The sequence below is a fragment of the Hemitrygon akajei genome, chromosome 24 (genome assembly GCF_048418815.1).
Source record: "Hemitrygon akajei chromosome 24, sHemAka1.3, whole genome shotgun sequence".
In the NCBI taxonomy this organism is placed as follows: domain Eukaryota; kingdom Metazoa; phylum Chordata; class Chondrichthyes; order Myliobatiformes; family Dasyatidae; genus Hemitrygon; species Hemitrygon akajei.
In genome coordinates this window covers 22605695-22622696 of record NC_133147.1, presented here as the reverse complement: position 1 = coordinate 22622696, position 17002 = coordinate 22605695, and the positions used below count along the sequence as shown (strand labels likewise).

At 64.5% G+C, this 17002-nt stretch overlaps 1 protein-coding gene across 1 annotated transcript in view; it reads left to right on the top strand.

The window, feature by feature from the left end:
- The window catches only part of LOC140715959 (tyrosine-protein phosphatase non-receptor type 18-like), a 41923-nt gene extending 25332 nt beyond the window's left edge, over nt 1-16591 (top strand). Inside the window, exons 4-8 of the mRNA XM_073028564.1 lie at nt 11101-11196; nt 11956-11994; nt 12963-13032; nt 13479-13541; nt 16453-16591. Of these exons, the coding sequence (XP_072884665.1) occupies nt 11101-11196; nt 11956-11994; nt 12963-13031 (204 nt within the window). The 3' untranslated portion in view covers nt 13032; nt 13479-13541; nt 16453-16591. The remainder of the gene's footprint in view (nt 1-11100; nt 11197-11955; nt 11995-12962; nt 13033-13478; nt 13542-16452) is intronic.
- Nucleotides 16592-17002: the final 411 nt, after the last annotated feature.

Below are 17002 nucleotides of genomic sequence, written 5' to 3'. Positions count from 1 at the left end.
CGTGCACCGGGAGGGAGAGGCGGTGAGGAGGGAGTTCCGTGCACCGGGAGGGAGAGGTGGTGAGGGAGGTGGGAGTGCCGTGCACCGGGAGGGAGAGGCGGTGAGGAGGGAGTTCCGTGCACCGGGAGGGAGAGGTGGTGAGGGAGGTGGGAGTGCCGTGCACCGGGAGGGAGAGGCGTGCACCGGGAGGGAGAGGCAGTGAGGAGGGAGTGCCGTGCACCGGGAGGGAGAGGCGGTGAGGAGAGAGTGCCGTGCACTGGGAGGGAGAGGCGGTGAGGAGGGAGTGCCGTGCACCGGGAGGGAGAGGCGGTGAGGAGGGAGTGCAGTGCACCGGGAGGGAGAGGCGGTGAGGAGGGAGTGCCGTGCACCGGGAGAGAGAGGCGGTGAGGAGGGAGTGCCGTGCACCGGGAGAGAGAGGCGGTGAGGAGGGAGTGCCGTGCACTGGGAGGGAGAGGCGGTGAGGAGGGAGTGCCGTGCACCGGGAGGGAGAGGCGGTGAGGGAGGAGGGAGTGCCGTGCACTGGGAGGGAGAGACAGTGAGGAGGGAGTGCCGTGCACCGGGAGGGAGAGGCGGTGAGGAGGGAGTGCTGTGCACCGGTAGGGAGAGGCGGTGAGGAGGGGAGTGCCGTGCACCGGGAGGGAGAGGCGGTGAGGAGGGAGTGCCGAGCACCGGTAGGGAGAGGCGGTGAGGAGGGAGTGCCGTGCACCGGGAGGGAGAGGCAGTGAGGAGGGAGTGCTGTGCACCAGGAGGGAGAGGCAGTGAGGAGGGAGAGGCGGGTGAGGAGGGAGTGCCGTGCCCCGGGAGGGGAGAGGCGGGTGAGGAGGGGGAGTGCCGTGCACAGGGAGGGAGAGGCGGTGAGGAGGGAGTGCCGTGTGCACCGGTAGGGAGAGGCGGTGAGGAGGGAGTGCTGTGCACCAGGAGGGAGAGGCGGTGAGGGGAGGGGAGTGCCGTGCCCCGGGAGGGAGAGGCGGTGAGGAGGGAGTGCCCGTGCACTGGGAGGGAGAGGCGGTGAGGAGGGGAGTGCCGTGCACCGGGAGGGAGAGGAGGTGAGGGAGGAGGGAGTGCCGTGCACCGGGAGGGAGAGGCGGTGAGGGAGGAGGGAGTGCCGTGCACCAGGAGGGAGAGGTGGTGAGGGAGGAGGGAGGAGGGAGTGCCGTGCACCAGGAGGGAGAGGCGGTGAGGGAGGAGGGGAGTGCCGTGCACCGGGAGGGAGAGGCGGTGAGGAGGGAGTGCCGTGCACCGGGAGGAGAGGCGGTGAGGAGGGAGTGCCGTGCACCGGGAGGGAGGGAGAGGCGGTGAGGAGGGAGTGCTGTGCACCAGGAGGGAGAGGCGGGTGAGGGCGGGGAGTGCCGTGCACCAGGAGGGAGAGGTGGTGAGGGAGGAGGGAGGAGGGAGTGCCGTGCACCAGGAGGGAGAGGCGGGGTGAGGGGAGCAGGGGAGTGCCGTGCACCAGGAGGGAGAGGCGGTGAGGAGGGAGTGCCGTGCCCCGGGAGGGAGAGGCGGTGAGGAGGGAGAGCCGTGCACTGGGAGGGAGAGGCGGTGAGGAGGGAGTGCCGTGCACCGGGAGGGAGAGGAGGTGAGGGAGGGAGGGAGTGCCGTGCCACCGGGAGGGGAGAGGCGGTGAGGGAGGAGGGAGTGCCGTGCACCAGGAGGGAGAGGTGGTGAGGGAGGAGGGAGTGCCGTGCACCAGGAGGGAGAGGCGGTGAGGGAGGAGGGAGTGCCGTGAACCGGGAGGGAGAGGCTGTGAGGAGGGAGTGCCGTGCACCGGGAGGGAGAGGCGGTGAGGAGGGAGTGCCGTGCACTGGGAGGGAGAGGCGGTGAGGAGGTAGTGCCGTGCACCGGGAGGGAGAGGCGGTGAGGAGGGAGTGCCGTGCACCGGGAGGGAGAGGCGGGTGAGGGAGGAGGGAGTGCCGTGCACCTGGAGGGAGAGGCGGTGAGGGAGGAGGGAGTGCCATGCACCGGGAGGGAGAGGCGGGTGAGGAGGGAGTGCCGTGAACCGGGAGGGAGAGGCGGGTGAGGAGGGGAGTGCCGTGCACCGGGAGGAGAGAGCGGTGAGGAGGGAGTGCCGTGCACTGGGGAGGGAGAGGCGTGTGAGGAGGGAGTGCCGTGCACCGGGAGGGAGAGGCGGTGAGGGAGGGAGTGCCGTGCACCGGGAGGGAGAGGCGGGTGAGGAGGGAGTGCCGTGCACCGGGAGGGAGAGGCGGTGAGGGAGGGTGGGAGTGCCGTGCACAGGGAGGGAGAGGTGGTGAGGGAGGAGGGAATGCCGTGCACCAGGAGGGAGAGGCGGGGTGAGGAGGGAAGTGCCGTTCACCGGGAGGGAGAGGCGGGGTGAGGAGGGGAGTGCCGTGCACCGGGAGGGAGAGGCGGTGAGGAGGGAGGTGCCGTGCACTGGGAGGGAGAGGCGGTGAGGAGGGAGTGCCGTGCACCGGGAGGGAGAGGCGGTGAGGAGGGAGTGCCGTGCACCGGGAGGGAGAGGCGGGTGAGGGAGGTGGGAGTGCCGTGCACAGGGAGGGAGAGGTGGTGAGGGAGGAGGGAATGCCGTGCACCAGGAGGGAGAGGCGGTGAGGAGGGAGTGCCGTTCACCGGGAGGGAGAGGCGGTGAGGAGGGAGTTCCGTGCACCGGGAGGGAGAGGCGGGTGAGGAGGGAGTGCCGTGCACAGGGAGGGAAGAGGTGGTGAGGGAGGTGGGAGTGCCGTGCACCGGGAGGGAGAGGCAGTGAGGAGGGAGAGGCGGGTGAGGAGGGAGTTCGTGCACCGGTAGGGAGAGGCGGTGAGGAGGGAGTGCCGTGCACCGGAGGGAGAGGTGGTGAGGAGGGAGTGCCATGCACAGGGAGGGAGAGGTGGTGAGGAGGGAGTGCCGTGCACCGAGGGAGAGGCGGTGAGGAGGGAGTGCCGTGCACCGGTAGGGAGAGGCGGGTGAGGAGGGAGAGGCGGTGCACCGGGAGGGAGAGACGGTGAGGAGGGGAGTGCCGTGCACCGGGAGGGAGAGGCGGTGAGGAGGGAGTGCCGTGCACCGGGAGGGAGAGGCGGTGAGGAGGGAGTGCCGTGCACCAGGAGGGAGAGGCGGTGAGGAGGGAGTGCCGTGCACCGGGAGGGAGAGGCGGTGAGGAGGGAGTGCCGTGCACCGGTAGGGAGAGGCGGTGAGGAGGGAGAGGCGTGCACCGGGAGGGAGAGGCGGTGAGGAGGGAGTGCCGTGCACCGGGAGGAGAGGCGTGAGGAGGAGTGCCGTGCACCGGAGGGAGAGGCGGTGAGGAGGGAGTGCCGTGCACCGGGAGGGAGAGGCGGTGAGGAGGGAGTTCCGTGCACCGGGAGGGAGAGGCGGTGAGGAGGGAGAGGCGTGCACCGGGAGGGAGAGGCGGTGAGGGAGGAGTGCCGTGCACCGGGAGGGAGAGGCGGTGAGGAGGGAGTGCCGTGAACCGGGAGGGAGAGGCGGTGAGGAGGGAGTGCCGTGCACCGGGAGGGAGAGGCGGTGAGGAGGGGTAGTGCCGTGCACTGGGAGGGGAGAGGCGGTGAGGAGGGAGTGCCGTGCACCGGGAGGGGAGAGGCGGGTGAGGAGGGAGTGCCGTGCACCGGGAGGGAGAGGCGGTGAGGAGGTGGGAGTGCCGTGCACAGGGAGGGAGAGGTGGTGAGGGAGGAGGGAATGCCGTGCACCAGGAGGGAGAGGCGGTGAGGAGGGAGTGCCGTTCACCGGGAGGGAGAGGCGGGTGAGGGAGGGAGTGCCGTGCACCGGGAGGGAGAGGCGGTGAGGAGGGGGAGTGCCGTGCACTGGGAGGGAGAGGCGGGTGAGGAGGGAGTGCCGTGCACCGGGGGGAGAGGCGGGTGAGGGAGGGGTAGTGCCGTGCACCGGAGGGAGAGGCGGTGAGGGAGGGTGGGAGTGGCCGTGCACAGGGAGGGAGAGGTGGTGAGGGAGGAGGGAATGCCGTGCACCAGGAGGGAGAGGCGGTGGAGGAGAGTGCCGTTCACCGGGAGGGAGAGGGCGGTGAGGAGGGAGTGCCGGTGCACCGGGAGGGAGAGGCGGTGAGGAGGGAGTGCCGTGCACTGGGAGGGAGAGGCGGTGAGGGAGGGAGTGCCGTGCACCGGGAGGGAGAGGCGGTGAGGAGGGAGTGCCGTGCACCGGGAGGGAGAGGCGGTGAGGGAGGTGGGAGTGCCGTGCACAGGGAGGGAGAGGTGGTGAGGGAGAGGGAATGCCGTGCACCAGGAGGGAGAGGCGGTGAGGAGGGAGTGCCGTTCACCGGGAGGGAGAGGCGGTGAGGAGGGAGTTCCGTGCACCGGGAGGGAGAGGCGGTGAGGAGGGAGTGCCGTGCACAGGGAGGGAGAGGTGGTGAGGGAGGTGGGAGTGCCGTGCACCGGGAGGGGAGAGGCAGTGAGGAGGGAGAGGCGGTGAGGAGGGAGTTCCGTGCACCGGTAGGGAGAGGCGGTGAGGAGGGAGTGCGCCGGTGCACCGGGAGGGAGAGGTGGTGAGGAGGGAGTGCCATGCACAGGGAGGGAGAGGTGGTGAGGAGGGGAGTGCCGTGCACCGGGAGGGAGAGGCGGTGAGGAGGGAGTGCCGTGCACCGGTAGGGAGAGGCGGTGAGGAGGGGAGAGGCGTGCACCGGGAGGGAGAGACGGTGAGGAGGGAGTGCCGGTGCACCGGGAGGGAGAGGCGGTGAGGAGGGAGTGCCGTGCCCCGGGAGGAGAGGCGGTGAGGAGGGAGTGCCGTGCACCAGGAGGAGAGGCGGTGAGGAGGGAGTGCCGTGCACCGGGAGGGAGAGGCGGTGAGGAGGGAGTGCCGTTGCACCGGTAGGGAGAGGCGGTGAGGAGGGAGAGGCGTGCACTGGGAGGGAGAGGCGGTGAGGGAGGTAGTGCCGTGCACCGGGAGGGGAGAGGCGGTGAGGAGGGGAGTGCCGGTGCACCGGGAGGGGGAGAGGCGGTGAGGGAGGAGGGGAGTGCGTGCACCAGGAGGGAGAGGCGGTGAGGGAGGAGGGAGTGCCATGCACCGGGAGGGAGAGGCGGTGAGGAGGGAGTGCGTGAACCGGGAGGGAGAGGCGGGGTGAGGAGGGGAGTGCCGTGCACCGGGAGGGAGAGGCGGGTGAGGAGGGGAGTGCCGTGCACTGGGAGGGAGAGGGCGGGTGAGGAGGGAGTGCCGTGCACCGGGAGGGAGAGGCGGTGAGGAGGGAGTGCCGTGCACCGGGAGGGAGAGGCGTGAGGGAGGTGGGAGTGCCGTGCACAGGGAGGGAGAGGTGGTGAGGGAGGAGGGAATGCCGTGCACCAGGAGGGAGAGGCGGGTGAGGAGGGAGTGCCGTTCACCGGAGAGGGAGAGGCGGTGAGGAGGGAGTGCCGTGCACCGGGAGGGAGAGGCGGGGGTGAGGAGGGAGTGCCGTGCACTGGGAGGGAGAGGCGTGTGAGGAGGGAAGTGCCGTGCACCGGGAGGGAGAGGCGGTGAGGAGGGGGAGTGCCGTGCACCGGGAGGGAGAGGCGGTGAGGGAGGTGGGAGTGCCGTGCACAGGGAGGGAGAGGTGGTGAGGGAGGAGGGAATGCCGTGCACCAGGAGGGAGAGGCGGTGAGGAGGGGAGTGCCGTTCACCGGGAGGGAGAGGCGGTGAGGAGGGAGTGCCGTGCACCGGGAGGGAGAGGCGGTGAGGAGGGAGTGCCCGTGCACTGGGAGGGAGAGGCGGTGAGGAGGGAGTGCCGTGCACCGGGAGGGAGAGGCGGTGAGGAGGGAGTGCCGTGCACCGGGAGGGAGAGGCGGTGAGGGAGGTGGGAGTGCCGGTGCACAGGGAGGGAGAGGTGGTGAGGGGAGGAGGGAATGCCGTGCACCAGGAGGGGAGAGGCGGTGAGGAGGGAGTGCCGTTCACCGGGAGGGAGAGGCGGGTGAGGAGGGAGTTCCGTGCACCGGGAGGGAGAGGCGGGGGTGAGGAGGGAGTGCCGTGCACAGGGAGGGAGAGGTGGTGAGGGAGGTGGGAGTGCCGTGCACCGGGAGGGAGAGGCAGTGAGGAGGGAGAGGCGGTGAGGAGGGAGTTCCGTGCACCGGTAGGGAGAGGCGGTGAGGAGGGAGTGCCGTGCACCGGGAGTGAGAGGTGGTGAGGAGGGAGTGCCATGCACAGGGAGGGAGAGGTGGTGAGCGAGGGAGTGCCGTGCAACCGGGAGGGAGAGGCGGTGAGGAGGGAGTGCCGTGCACCGGTAGGGAGAGGCGGGGTGAGGAGGGAGAGGCGTGCACCGGGAGGGAGAGACGGTGAGGAGGGAGTGCCGTGCACCGGGAGGGAGAGGCGGTGAGGAGGGAGTGCCGTGCACCGGGAGGGAGAGGCGGGTGAGGAGGGAGTGCCGTGCACCAGGAGGGAGAGGCGGTGAGGAGGGAGTGCCGTGCACCGGGGAGGGAGAGGCGGTGAGGAGGGGAGTGCCGTGCACCGGTAGGGAGAGGCGGGTGAGGAGGGAGAGGCGTGCACCGGGAGGGAGAGGCGGGTGAGGAGGGAGTGCCGTGCACCGGGAGGGAGAGGCGGTGAGGAGGGGAGTGCCGTGCACCGGGAGGGAGAGGCGGTGAGGAGGGGAGTGCCGTGCACCGGGAGGGAGAGGCGGTGAGGAGGGAGTTCCGTTGCACCGGGAGGGAGAGGTGGTGAGGGAGGTGGGAGTGCCGTGCACCGGGAGGGAGAGGCGTGCACCGGGAGGGAGAGGCAGTGAGGAGGGAGTGCCGTGCACCGGGAGGGAGAGGCGGTGAGGAGAGAGTGCCGTGCACTGGGAGGGAGAGGCGGTGAGGAGGGAGTGCCGTGCACCGGGAGGGAGAGGCGGTGAGGAGGGGAGTGCAGTGCACCGGGGAGGGAGAGGCGGTGAGGAGGGGAGTGCCTTGCACCGGGAGAGGAGAGGCGGTGAGGAGGGTGAGTGCCGTGCACCGGGAGAGAGAGGCGGTGAGGAGGGAGTGCCGTGCACTGGGAGGGAGAGGCGGTGAGGAGGGGAGTGCCGTGCACCGGGAGGGAGAGGCGGTGAGGGAGGAGGGAGTGCCGTGCACTGGGAGGGAGAGACAGTGAGGAGGGAGTGCCGTGCACCGGGAGGGAGAGGCGGTGAGGAGGGAGTGCTGTGCACCGGTAGGGAGAGGCGGTGAGGAGGGAGTGCCGTGCACCGGGAGGGAGAGGCGGTGAGGAGGGGAGTGCCGAGCACCGGTAGGGAGAGGCGGTGAGGAGGGAGTGCCGTGCACCGGGAGGGAGAGGCAGTGAGGAGGGAGTGCTGTGCACCAGGAGGGAGAGGCAGTGAGGAGGGAGAGGCGGTGAGGAGGGAGTGCCGTGCCCCGGGAGGGAGAGGCGGGTGAGGAGGGAGTGCCGTGCACAGGGAGGGAGAGGCGGTGAGGAGGGAGTGCCGTGCACCGGTAGGAGAGGCGGTGAGGAGGGAGTGCTGTGCACCAGGAGGGAGAGGCGGTGAGGAGGGAGGAGTGCCGTGCCCCGGGAGGGAGAGCGGTGAGGAGGGAGTGCCGTGCACTGGGAGGGAGAGGCGGTGAGGAGGGAGTGCCGTGCACCGGGAGGGAGAGGAGGTGAGGGAGGAGGGGAGTGCCGTTGCACCGGGAGGGAGAGGCGGTGAGGGAGGAGGGAGTGCCGTGCACCAGGAGGGAGAGGTGGTGAGGGAGGAGGGAGGAGGGAGTGCCGTGCACCAGGAGGGAGAGGCGGGTGAGGGAGGAGGGGAGTGCCGTGCACCGGGAGGGAGAGGCGGGGTGAGGAGGGAGTGCCGTGAACCGGGAGGGAGAGGCGGTGAGGAGGGAGTGCCGTGCACCGGGAGGGAGAGGTGGTGAGGGAGGAGGGAGGAGGGAGTGCCGGTGCACCAGGAGGGAGAGGCGGTGAGGGAGCAGGGAGTGCCGTGCACCAGGAGGGAGAGGCGGTGAGGAGGGAGTGCCGTGCCCCGGGAGGGAGAGGCGGGGTGTGAGGAGGGAGTGCCGTGCACTGGGAGGGAGAGGCGGGGTGAGGAGGGAGTGCCGTGCACCGGGAGGGAGAGGAGGTGAGGGAGGAGGGAGTGCCGTGCACCGGGAGGGAGAGGCGGTGAGGGAGGAGGGAGTGCCGTGCACCAGGAGGGAGGAGGTGGTGAGGGAGGAGGGAGGAGGGAGTGCCGTGCACCAGGAGGGAGAGGCGTGTGAGGGAGGAGGGTAGTGCCGTGAACCGGGAGGGAGAGGCTGTGAGGAGGGAGTGCCGTGCACCGGGAGGGAGAGGCGGTGAGGAGGGAGTGCCGTGCACTGGGAGGGAGAGGCGGTGAGGAGGTAGTGCCGTGCACCGGGAGGGAGAGGCGGGTGAGGAGGGAGTGCTGTGCACCAGGAGGGAGAGGCGGTGAGGCGGGGAGTGCCGTGCACCAGGAGGGAGAGGTGGTGAGGGAGGAGGGAGGAGGGAGTGCCGTGCACCAGGAGGGAGAGGCGGTGAGGGAGCAGGGGAGTGCCGTGCACCAGGAGGGAGAGGCGGTGAGGAGGGAGTGCCGTGCCCCGGGAGGGAGAGGCGGTGAGGAGGGGAGTGCCGGTGCACTGGGAGGGAGAGGCGGTGAGGAGGGAGTGCCGTGCACCGGAGGGAGAGGAGGTGAGGGAGGAGGGAGTGTGCCGTGCACCGGGAGGGAGAGGCGGTGAGGGAGGAGGGAGTGCCGTGCACCAGGAGGGAGAGGTGGTGAGGGAGGAGGGAGGGAGGGAGTGCCGTGCACCAGGAGGGAGAGGCGGGTGAGGGAGGAGGGGAGTGCCGTGAACCGGGAGGGAGAGGCTGTGAGGAGGGAGTGCCGTGCACCGGGAGGGAGAGGCGGTGAGGAGGGAGTGCCGTGCACTGGGAGGGAGAGGCGGGGTGAGGAGGTAGTGCCGTGCACCGGGAGGGAGAGGGCGGTGAGGAGGGAGTGCCGTGCACTGGGAGGGAGAGGCGGTGAGGAGGTAGTGCCGTGCACCGGGAGGGGAGAGGCGGGTGAGGAGGGAGTGCTGTGCACCAGGAGGGAGAGGCGGTGAGGCGGGAGTGCCGTGCACCAGGAGGGAGAGGTGGTGAGGGAGGAGGGGAGGAGGGAGTGCCGTGCACCAGGAGGGAGAGGCGGTGAGGGAGCAGGGAGTGCCGTGCACCAGGAGGGAGAGGCGGTGAGGAGGGAGTGCCGTGCCCGGGAGGAGAGGCGGTGAGGAGGGAGTGCCGTTGCACTGGGAGGGAGAGGCGGTGAGGAGGGAGTGCCGTGCACCGGGAGGGAGAGGAGGTGAGGGAGGAGGGGAGTGCCGTGCACCGGGAGGGAGAGGCGGTGAGGGAGGAGGGAGTGCCGTGCACCAGGAGGGAGAGGTGGTGAGGGAGGAGGGAGGAGGGAGTGCCGTGCACCAGGAGGGAGAGGCGGTGAGGGAGGAGGGTAGTGCCGTGAACCGGGAGGGAGAGGCTGTGAGGAGGGAGTGCCGTGCACCGGGAGGGAGAGGGCGGTGAGGAGGGAGTGCCGTGCACTGGGAGGGAGAGGCGGTGAGGGAGGGAGGGAGTGCCGTGCACCAGGAGGGAGAGGTGGTGAGGGAGGAGGGAGGAGGGGAGTGCCGTGCACCAGGAGGGAGAGGCGGTGAGGGAGGAGGGAGTGCCGTGCACCGGGAGGGAGAGGCGGTGAGGAGGGTAGTGCCGTGAACCGGGAGGGAGAGGCGGTGAGGAGGGGAGTGCCGTGCACCGGGAGGGAGAGGTGGTGAGGGAGGAGGGAGGAGGGAGTGCCGTGCACCAGGAGGGGAGAGGCGGTGAGGGAGCAGGGAGTGCCGTGCACCAGGAGGGAGAGGCGGTGAGGAGGGAGTGCCGTGCCCCGGGAGGGAGAGGCGGTGAGGAGGGAGTGCCGTGCACTGGGAGGGAGAGGCGGGTGAGGAGGGGAGTGCCGTGCACCGGGAGGGAGAGGAGGTGAGGGAGGAGGGAGTGCGTGCACCGGGAGGGAGAGGCGGTGAGGGAGGAGGTGAGTGCCGTGCACCAGGAGGGAGAGGTGGTGAGGGAGGAGGGAGGAGGGAGTGCCGTGCACCAGGAGGGAGAGGCGGTGAGGGAGGAGGGGAGTGCCGTGAACCGGGAGGGGAGAGGCTGTGAGGAGGGAGTGCCCGTGCACCGGGAGGGAGAGGCGGTGAGGAGGGGAGTGCCGGTGCACTGGGAGGGGAGAGGCGTGGGAGGAGGTAGTGCCGTGCACCGGGAGGGAGAGGCGGTGAGGAGGGAGTGCTGTGCACCAGGAGGGAGAGGCGGTGAGGCGGGGAGTGCCGTGCACCAGGAGGGAGAGGTGGTGAGGGAGGAGGGAGGAGGGAGTGCCGTGCACCAGAGGGAGAGGCGGTGAGGGAGCAGGGGAGTGCCGTGCACCAGGAGGGAGAGGCGGTGAGGAGGGGAGTGCCGTGCCCCGGGAGGGAGAGGCGGTGAGGAGGGGGAGTGCCGTGCACTGGAGGGAGAGGCGGTGAGGAGGGAGTGCCGTGCACCGGGAGGGAGAGGAGGTGAGGGAGGAGGGAGTGCCGTGCACCGGGAGGGAGAGGCGGTGAGGGAGGAGGGAGTGCCGTGCACCAGGAGGGAGAGGTGGTGAGGGAGGAGGGAGGAGGGAGTGCCGTGCACCAGGAGGGAGAGGCGGTGAGGGAGGAGGGAGTGCCGTGAACCGGGAGGGAGAGGCTGTGAGGAGGGGAGTGCCGTGCACCGGGAGGGAGAGGCGGTGAGGAGGGAGTGCCGTGCACTGGGAGGGAGAGGCGGTGAGGAGGTAGTGCCGTGCACCGGGAGGGAGAGGCGGTGAGGAGGGAGTGCCGTGCACCGGGAGGGAGAGGCGGTGAGGGAGGAGGGGGAGTGCCGTGCACCAGGAGGGAGAGGCGGTGAGGGAGGAGGGAGTGCCATGCACCGGGAGGGAGAGGCGGTGAGGAGGGAGTGCCGTGAACCGGGAGGGAGAGGCGGTGAGGAGGGAGTGCCGTGCACCGGGAGGGAGAGGCGGTGAGGAGGGAGTGCCGTGCACTGGGAGGGAGAGGCGGTGAGGAGGGAGTGCCGTGCACCGGGAGGGAGAGGCGGGGTGAGGAGGGAGTGCCGTGCACCGGGGAGGGAGAGGCGGTGAGGAGGGAGTGTTGTGGGAGGAGAGGTGCTGGGTAGGCAGTACTGCACTGCAGAAGGGGTAACAGTGAAGAGGGAGGTTCGAAGCTGGTCCCTGGGGAGACTGACTGTGTCGGTGACTGACTACAGGGTGCAGATGGTCTGCCGACCTACATCGCCACACAGGGACCCCTCGGAACCACCATCATTGACCTGTGGAGGATGATATGGGAGTTCCGCGTCACCGTGAGTGAAACAGAGGAATCCCTCAGCGGTCGGAATCTCCCCCCCAGACCCACGTCGCGATAGAAATCTCCCCCCAGACCCACGTCGCGATAGATCTCTGTCCTCCACCTACCCATTACCTCTCCTCCCTCCTTGCTGAGCAATATCTCCCCCCCCTCAATAAATACCACCTCTCTTCTCTCCGACGTTTGGCGTCTCTCTTGCCCCCCACCACATTATTGACCTTTGCCCTATAACCTGTCATCAACATATGATGCTTTCTTTGGACCACTGAACTTCTCCACATACATGTAATTCCCCTTCCCCTCCCTCTAATGCCCTGTTCCCACCTCCCCAATGCCCGGTCCCCCTCCACTCTAACCCTACTTTCCTTCCCTCTAACCTCACAACCCTCCTTCTAACCCCCATTCCCCCTCCCACTAATCCTCATCCCCTCCCTCTAATCCTCATCCCCTCCCTCTAACCCCATCCCCTCCCTCTGACCCCATTCCCCTCCCTCTAGCCCCATCCACTCCCTCTGACCCCATTTCGCTCCCTCTGACCCCATTCCCCTCCCTCTAACCTCCATTCCCCTCCCTCTGACCCCCTGTCCCCTCCCTCTGACCTCATTCCCCTCCCTCTGACCTCTGTCCCCTCCCTCTGACCCTCTGTCCCCTCCCTCTAGCCCCCTATCCTCTCGCTCTAACCCCCCTATCCTCTCCCTCAAAACCCCTATCCCCTCTCTCTAACTGGTTGTCAACACCTGTCCTTATGTTTCAGATCGTCATCATGGCATGCAGGGAAGTGGAAATGGGCAAGGTAGGTCGGTGGGGAAGGAATGAGGGGCAGATTGTGTTGTCTTAGCTCTGGGTTTATCTCTGAGTGATGGGACGGTGTGGAGGGAACTTCACTCTGTGTCTGACCCCGGGAGTGTGTGATGGGACGGTGTGGAGGGAACTTCACTCTGTGTCTGACCCCGGGAGTGTGTGATGGGACGGTGTGGTGGGAGTTTCACTCTGTGTCTGACCCCCGGGAGTGTGTGATGGGACGGTGTGCAGGGAGCCTCACTCTGTGTCTGAGCCTGGGAGTGTGTGATGGGACGGTGTGAGGGAGTTCCACTCTGTGTCTGACCCCGGGAGTGTGTGATGGGACGGTGTGGAGGGAGTTTCACTCTGTGTCTGACCCCGGGAGTGTGTGATGGGACGGTGTGGAGGGAGATTCACTCTGTGTCTGACCTCGGGAGTGTGTGATGGGACGGTATGGAGGGAGCTTCACTCTGTGTCTGACCCCGGGAGTGTGTGATGGGACGGTGTGGAGGGAGCTTCACTCTGTCTCTGACCCCGGGAGTGTGTGATGGAATGGTGTAGAGGGAGATTCACTCTGTGTCTGACCCCGGGAGTGTGTGATGGGACGGTGTGGAGGGAGATTCACTCTGTGTCTGACCTCGGGAGTGTGTGATGGGACGGTATGGAGGGAGCTTCACTCTGTGTCTGACCCCGGGAGTGTGTGATGGGACGGTGTGGAGGGAGCTTCACTCTGTGTCTGACCTCGGGAGTGTGTGATGGGACGGTGTGGAGGGAGCTTCACTCTGTGCCTGACCCCGGGAGTGTGTGACGGGACGGTGTGGGGGGAGTTTCACTGTGTGTCTGACCCCAGGAGTGTGTGCTGGGATGGTGTGGAGGGAGTTTCACTCTGTGTCTGTCCCCGGGGAGTTTCTATCTTTCCAATCTTGCTTTCCCCCCTTTTCTCTTCGTTTATCCCTCTCAGAATCTCTCTGTTCTTTGCAGAGAAAGTGTGAACGTTACTGGGCAACGGATCAGGAACCCTGCGACCTTTGGTCCTTTCATCATCACTAATGTGAGTCTTGGGCACAGAATTGGAGAGTGTGGAGGGTGTTGTTTTCTCCTTCTCCCACTCTCTCCCTCTACCTACCCCCTCTCTTTATTCTTCTCTCTCTCTCTCTTTACCAGTGTGTGTGTGTCTCCCTTTTCCCTCTCTCTCCCTTCCCATCTCTATCTCTTTCTCTGTCTTCTCCTTTTCTTCCATCATCCCTCTATCCATATGTCCCTCCCACTCCCTTTCATCAGCTCTTCCCCTCAGTCTCTTAACCTGTCTATCTCTCCTTTTAGCCAGTTATCTCTCCCCCCTTTCTCTCTGTTTCGCTCTCTCATATATTCTATCTATCTCTCTCTCTCTCCCTCTCCCACGATCTCTTTACCCTTTGCCCCCTCCCTCCCACCTCCGCTCTCCTTGCCTCTGGCCGTCCTGCATTAACCTAGCACTGGGTCTCGCTCTGCCTGCAGGTGGCTGAGGAGCCTCTGGGCAACGATATGAACATCCGTACCCTGTCTGTCAACCTGCTTGGGGTGAGTCAACAGGACAAACACGACTTCAGTGAATTATATGCAAAGGGATGCTGCTAATCCAGAGTAACACACACAAAATGCTGGAGGAATTCAGCAGCTCAGACAGCTTCTACGGAGGGGACTAGACAGTGGATGTTTCAGTCTGGGTCCTGACAAAGTGTCTCAGTCTGAAACGTTGATTGTTTGTTCCCTTCTATAGATGCTGCTTGACCAACGTTCCTTCAGAATTTCAAAGGTTTAAAGGTCCAAGAGAAACATATACAATATACATCCTGAAATGTACATGGTAACTGGTAGGGCATTGAAGAATGCAGTAGAACAGAGTGATCTAGGAATAATGGTGCATAGTTCCCTGAAGGTGGAATTTCATGTGGGACAGGGTGGTGAAGAAAGCTTTTGGTATACTGGCCTTTATAAATCAGAGCATTGAGTATACGAGTTGGGATGTAATGTTAAAATTGTACAAGGCATTGGTGAGGCCAAACTTGGAGTATTGTGTACAGTTCTGGTCACCGAATTATAGGAAAGGTGTCAACAAAATAGAGAGAATACAGAGGAGATTTACTAGAATGTTACCTGGGTTTCAGCACCTAAGTTACAGAGAAAGGTTGAACAAGTCAGGTCTTTATTCTTTGGAGCGTAGAAGGTTGAGGGGGGACTTGATAGTGATAGAGGTATTTAAAATTATGACGGGGATAGATAGAGTTGACGTGGATAGGCTTTTTCCATTGAGAGTAGGGGAGATTCAAACAAGAGGACATGAGTTGAGAGTTAGGGGGCAAAGTTTAGGGGTAACACGAGGGGGAACTTCTTTACTCAGAGTGGTAGCTGTGTGGAACGAGCTTCCAGTAGATGTGGTAGAGGCAGGTTCGAATATTGTCATTTACAAAAAATTGGACGGGAAAGGAATGGAGGGTTATGGGCTGAGTGCGGGTCAGTGGGTCTAGGTGAGAATAAGTGTTCGGCACGGACTAGAAGGGCCGAGATGGCCTGTTTCTGTGCTGAAATTGTTTATGTGGTCATATGGTTATAAATGTTTTTTTTTTCAGCAACATCCACGAAAACAGAGAAGTGCCCCAAAGAATGAACTACAGTTAAACGTCAGAACCCCAAAGTCCTCCCCAGTTACCCCCTCCCGTGCATAAGTGGCAGCGGGCAACAATCCCCCTTCCCCCCACCGGAAAGAAAAGGCGCATTGGGTACCGTCACCGAGCCCAAGCGTGTACTGAGCGATAGCAAAAACACAGACCAAAAGTTACCCCAAAGGCTTCACATTTCATCCGACATTTGAGAACCCACAGGCTCTCTCTCGCTCCCTAATAAGGGAGAGGGAGGTGTCTCCCCATTTTCGCAGCGAGTGGGAGACGTTATAGCAACAGCCTGCTGGTTTACTATGTCAAAAGTCCGCTTTGTCGCTTTTTTTCGAGCTCTGCGTCCGAAGATCGCAAAGACCTCGGGTCTTCGGGCCCACAGCGGAAGATTTTCGGCCTCCCCCAATGACACACGGGTCTCCTGACGTGGCACCGACCCCATCTCCAGAGCCCCGAGATCCCAGGCTTCCAAACACGAGCGAGACTCTTAGGCCCCATTCCCGCAAAGAGCAGAAGCCCGTGTTTCTCCATGTACTCCTATGCCTCCTGCCTGATGTGGAACTTCAGACTCCTGCACCCCCTGCCTGATGGAGCTGGAGAGAAAAGCTGCCACTGGATTCAGAGGTCTTCAGACTCCTGTATCTCATGCTGGACGGCAGCTTCGAGAAGCGAGCACGTCCCAATTGGTTGGGGGGGGGGGTGGTCCCTGATAATGGATGTCACCTTCCTAAGATGTTTGTCCCACGACGGTGGGGAGATCTGTACGCGATGGGACCGGCTGCTTCCCACTGTTCTGTGGGGGCGTCTCGTGACCCAGTACACCGGAGTTCCCACACTGGGCCTGAGATGCAGCCACTCAGAATGCCCCCAAGGAACGCCAGTTGAAGTTTGTCGGAAGTCTTCAGCGACATACGAACCTCTCTAAACTTCTGAGAAAGCAGGGCTTTCTTTGTGGTGGCATATTTATAACCGTATAACAATTACAGCACGGAAACAGGCCATCTCGGCCCCTCTAGTCCGTGCCGAATTTTGTTGGGTCCAGGGTGGCTTTACTCAGAGCATTGAGGTAGACAAGGCAAAACGATAACAGAATAGACAATATAGTGTAACAGCCGCAGAGAGTGTGCTGTGCGGGTAGGGACCACAGCAAGGCCAGAAATCCATCTTATCCCTTCAAGAGTCTGACAACACCAGGGTTGAATCCGTCCTTGGGCCTGGTGGGATGTGCTTCCAGGCTTTTGCATTTTCTGCCTGATGGGAGAGGGGAGGAGAGTGGATGTCTGGGGCGGGTGGGGAGTTTTTATCGAGTGTGCTGGCTGCTGTACTGAAGTGCAGACAGAGGGGAGGCTGGTTTCCGCGCGTGCCACAACTCTCTGCCGTTTCTTACAGTCACAGGCAGAACGGTTTTGCTGTAACCGACCCATGACGCATCCAGACTGGACTCTTTCTGCGGTTCGTTCGCTCGTGTGACGTGGGCGATCGATTGTTCTTGGCAAATTTTTCGACACTGCCTCCTTCAGAGATTGTCAGCCTGGCATCAGTGGCCAAGCGGGCCAGGACGTGATATGCACCCAGAAGTATTCAGGGAACTAAATCTTTGCTGTCCGGTGTTATTGTTTGTGCCCACGGCTCACCCCTTGGATGCGTCGGTTTGAAAACTGGATCAAGTTTAATATGTTTGTTAATAGTCTTCCGTTGAGAACCAAGCTTCTAAGAATTCCCTTGATTTCTCGCTTTGTGCTTCTGCCAGGGTGTTAGTAGTTTTCCCGACACACTTGCGAACTTCTTGGGTTCATGTATCGCTCCTCTTTTCCTTGCAGGAGACGAGGACGGTGTTGCACTTCCAGTACCTGGCCTGGCCCGACCACGGCATTCCAGATGATGTTCACGGGGCTCCTGCAGATGATTGAGCTGATTCACCAGCGGAGGGACGAGGCACGGGGTCTCATCTGCGTGCACTGCAGGTAGGAAGTGAGCGAGGGAGGGAGGGGCCGGGGTGGGGGGGGGGGGTTATCCTACCCCTTCCCAGAAAACGGACCATTCCCACTTCCAGGGTCACGGGACGGCGACCAAACTGCAGCTCAGTAGATGGAAAAAGTTCCGCTCTGTAATGAGGTACGGGATCCAAGGAGACCTTGCTTTGTGGATCCAGAATTGGCTTGCCCAAAGAGGGCAAAGAGTGGTTGTAGATATTGGAGGGAGGTCACCATGGAGGTCGGTGACCAGTGGTGTTCCACAGGGATCTGTTCCAGGACCCCTCCTCTTGGTGATTTTTATAAATGACCTGGAAGATGAAGTAGAAGGGGTGGGTTAGTAAATTTGCTGATGTCACAAAAGTTGGGGGTGTTGTGGATAGTGTGGAGGGCTGTC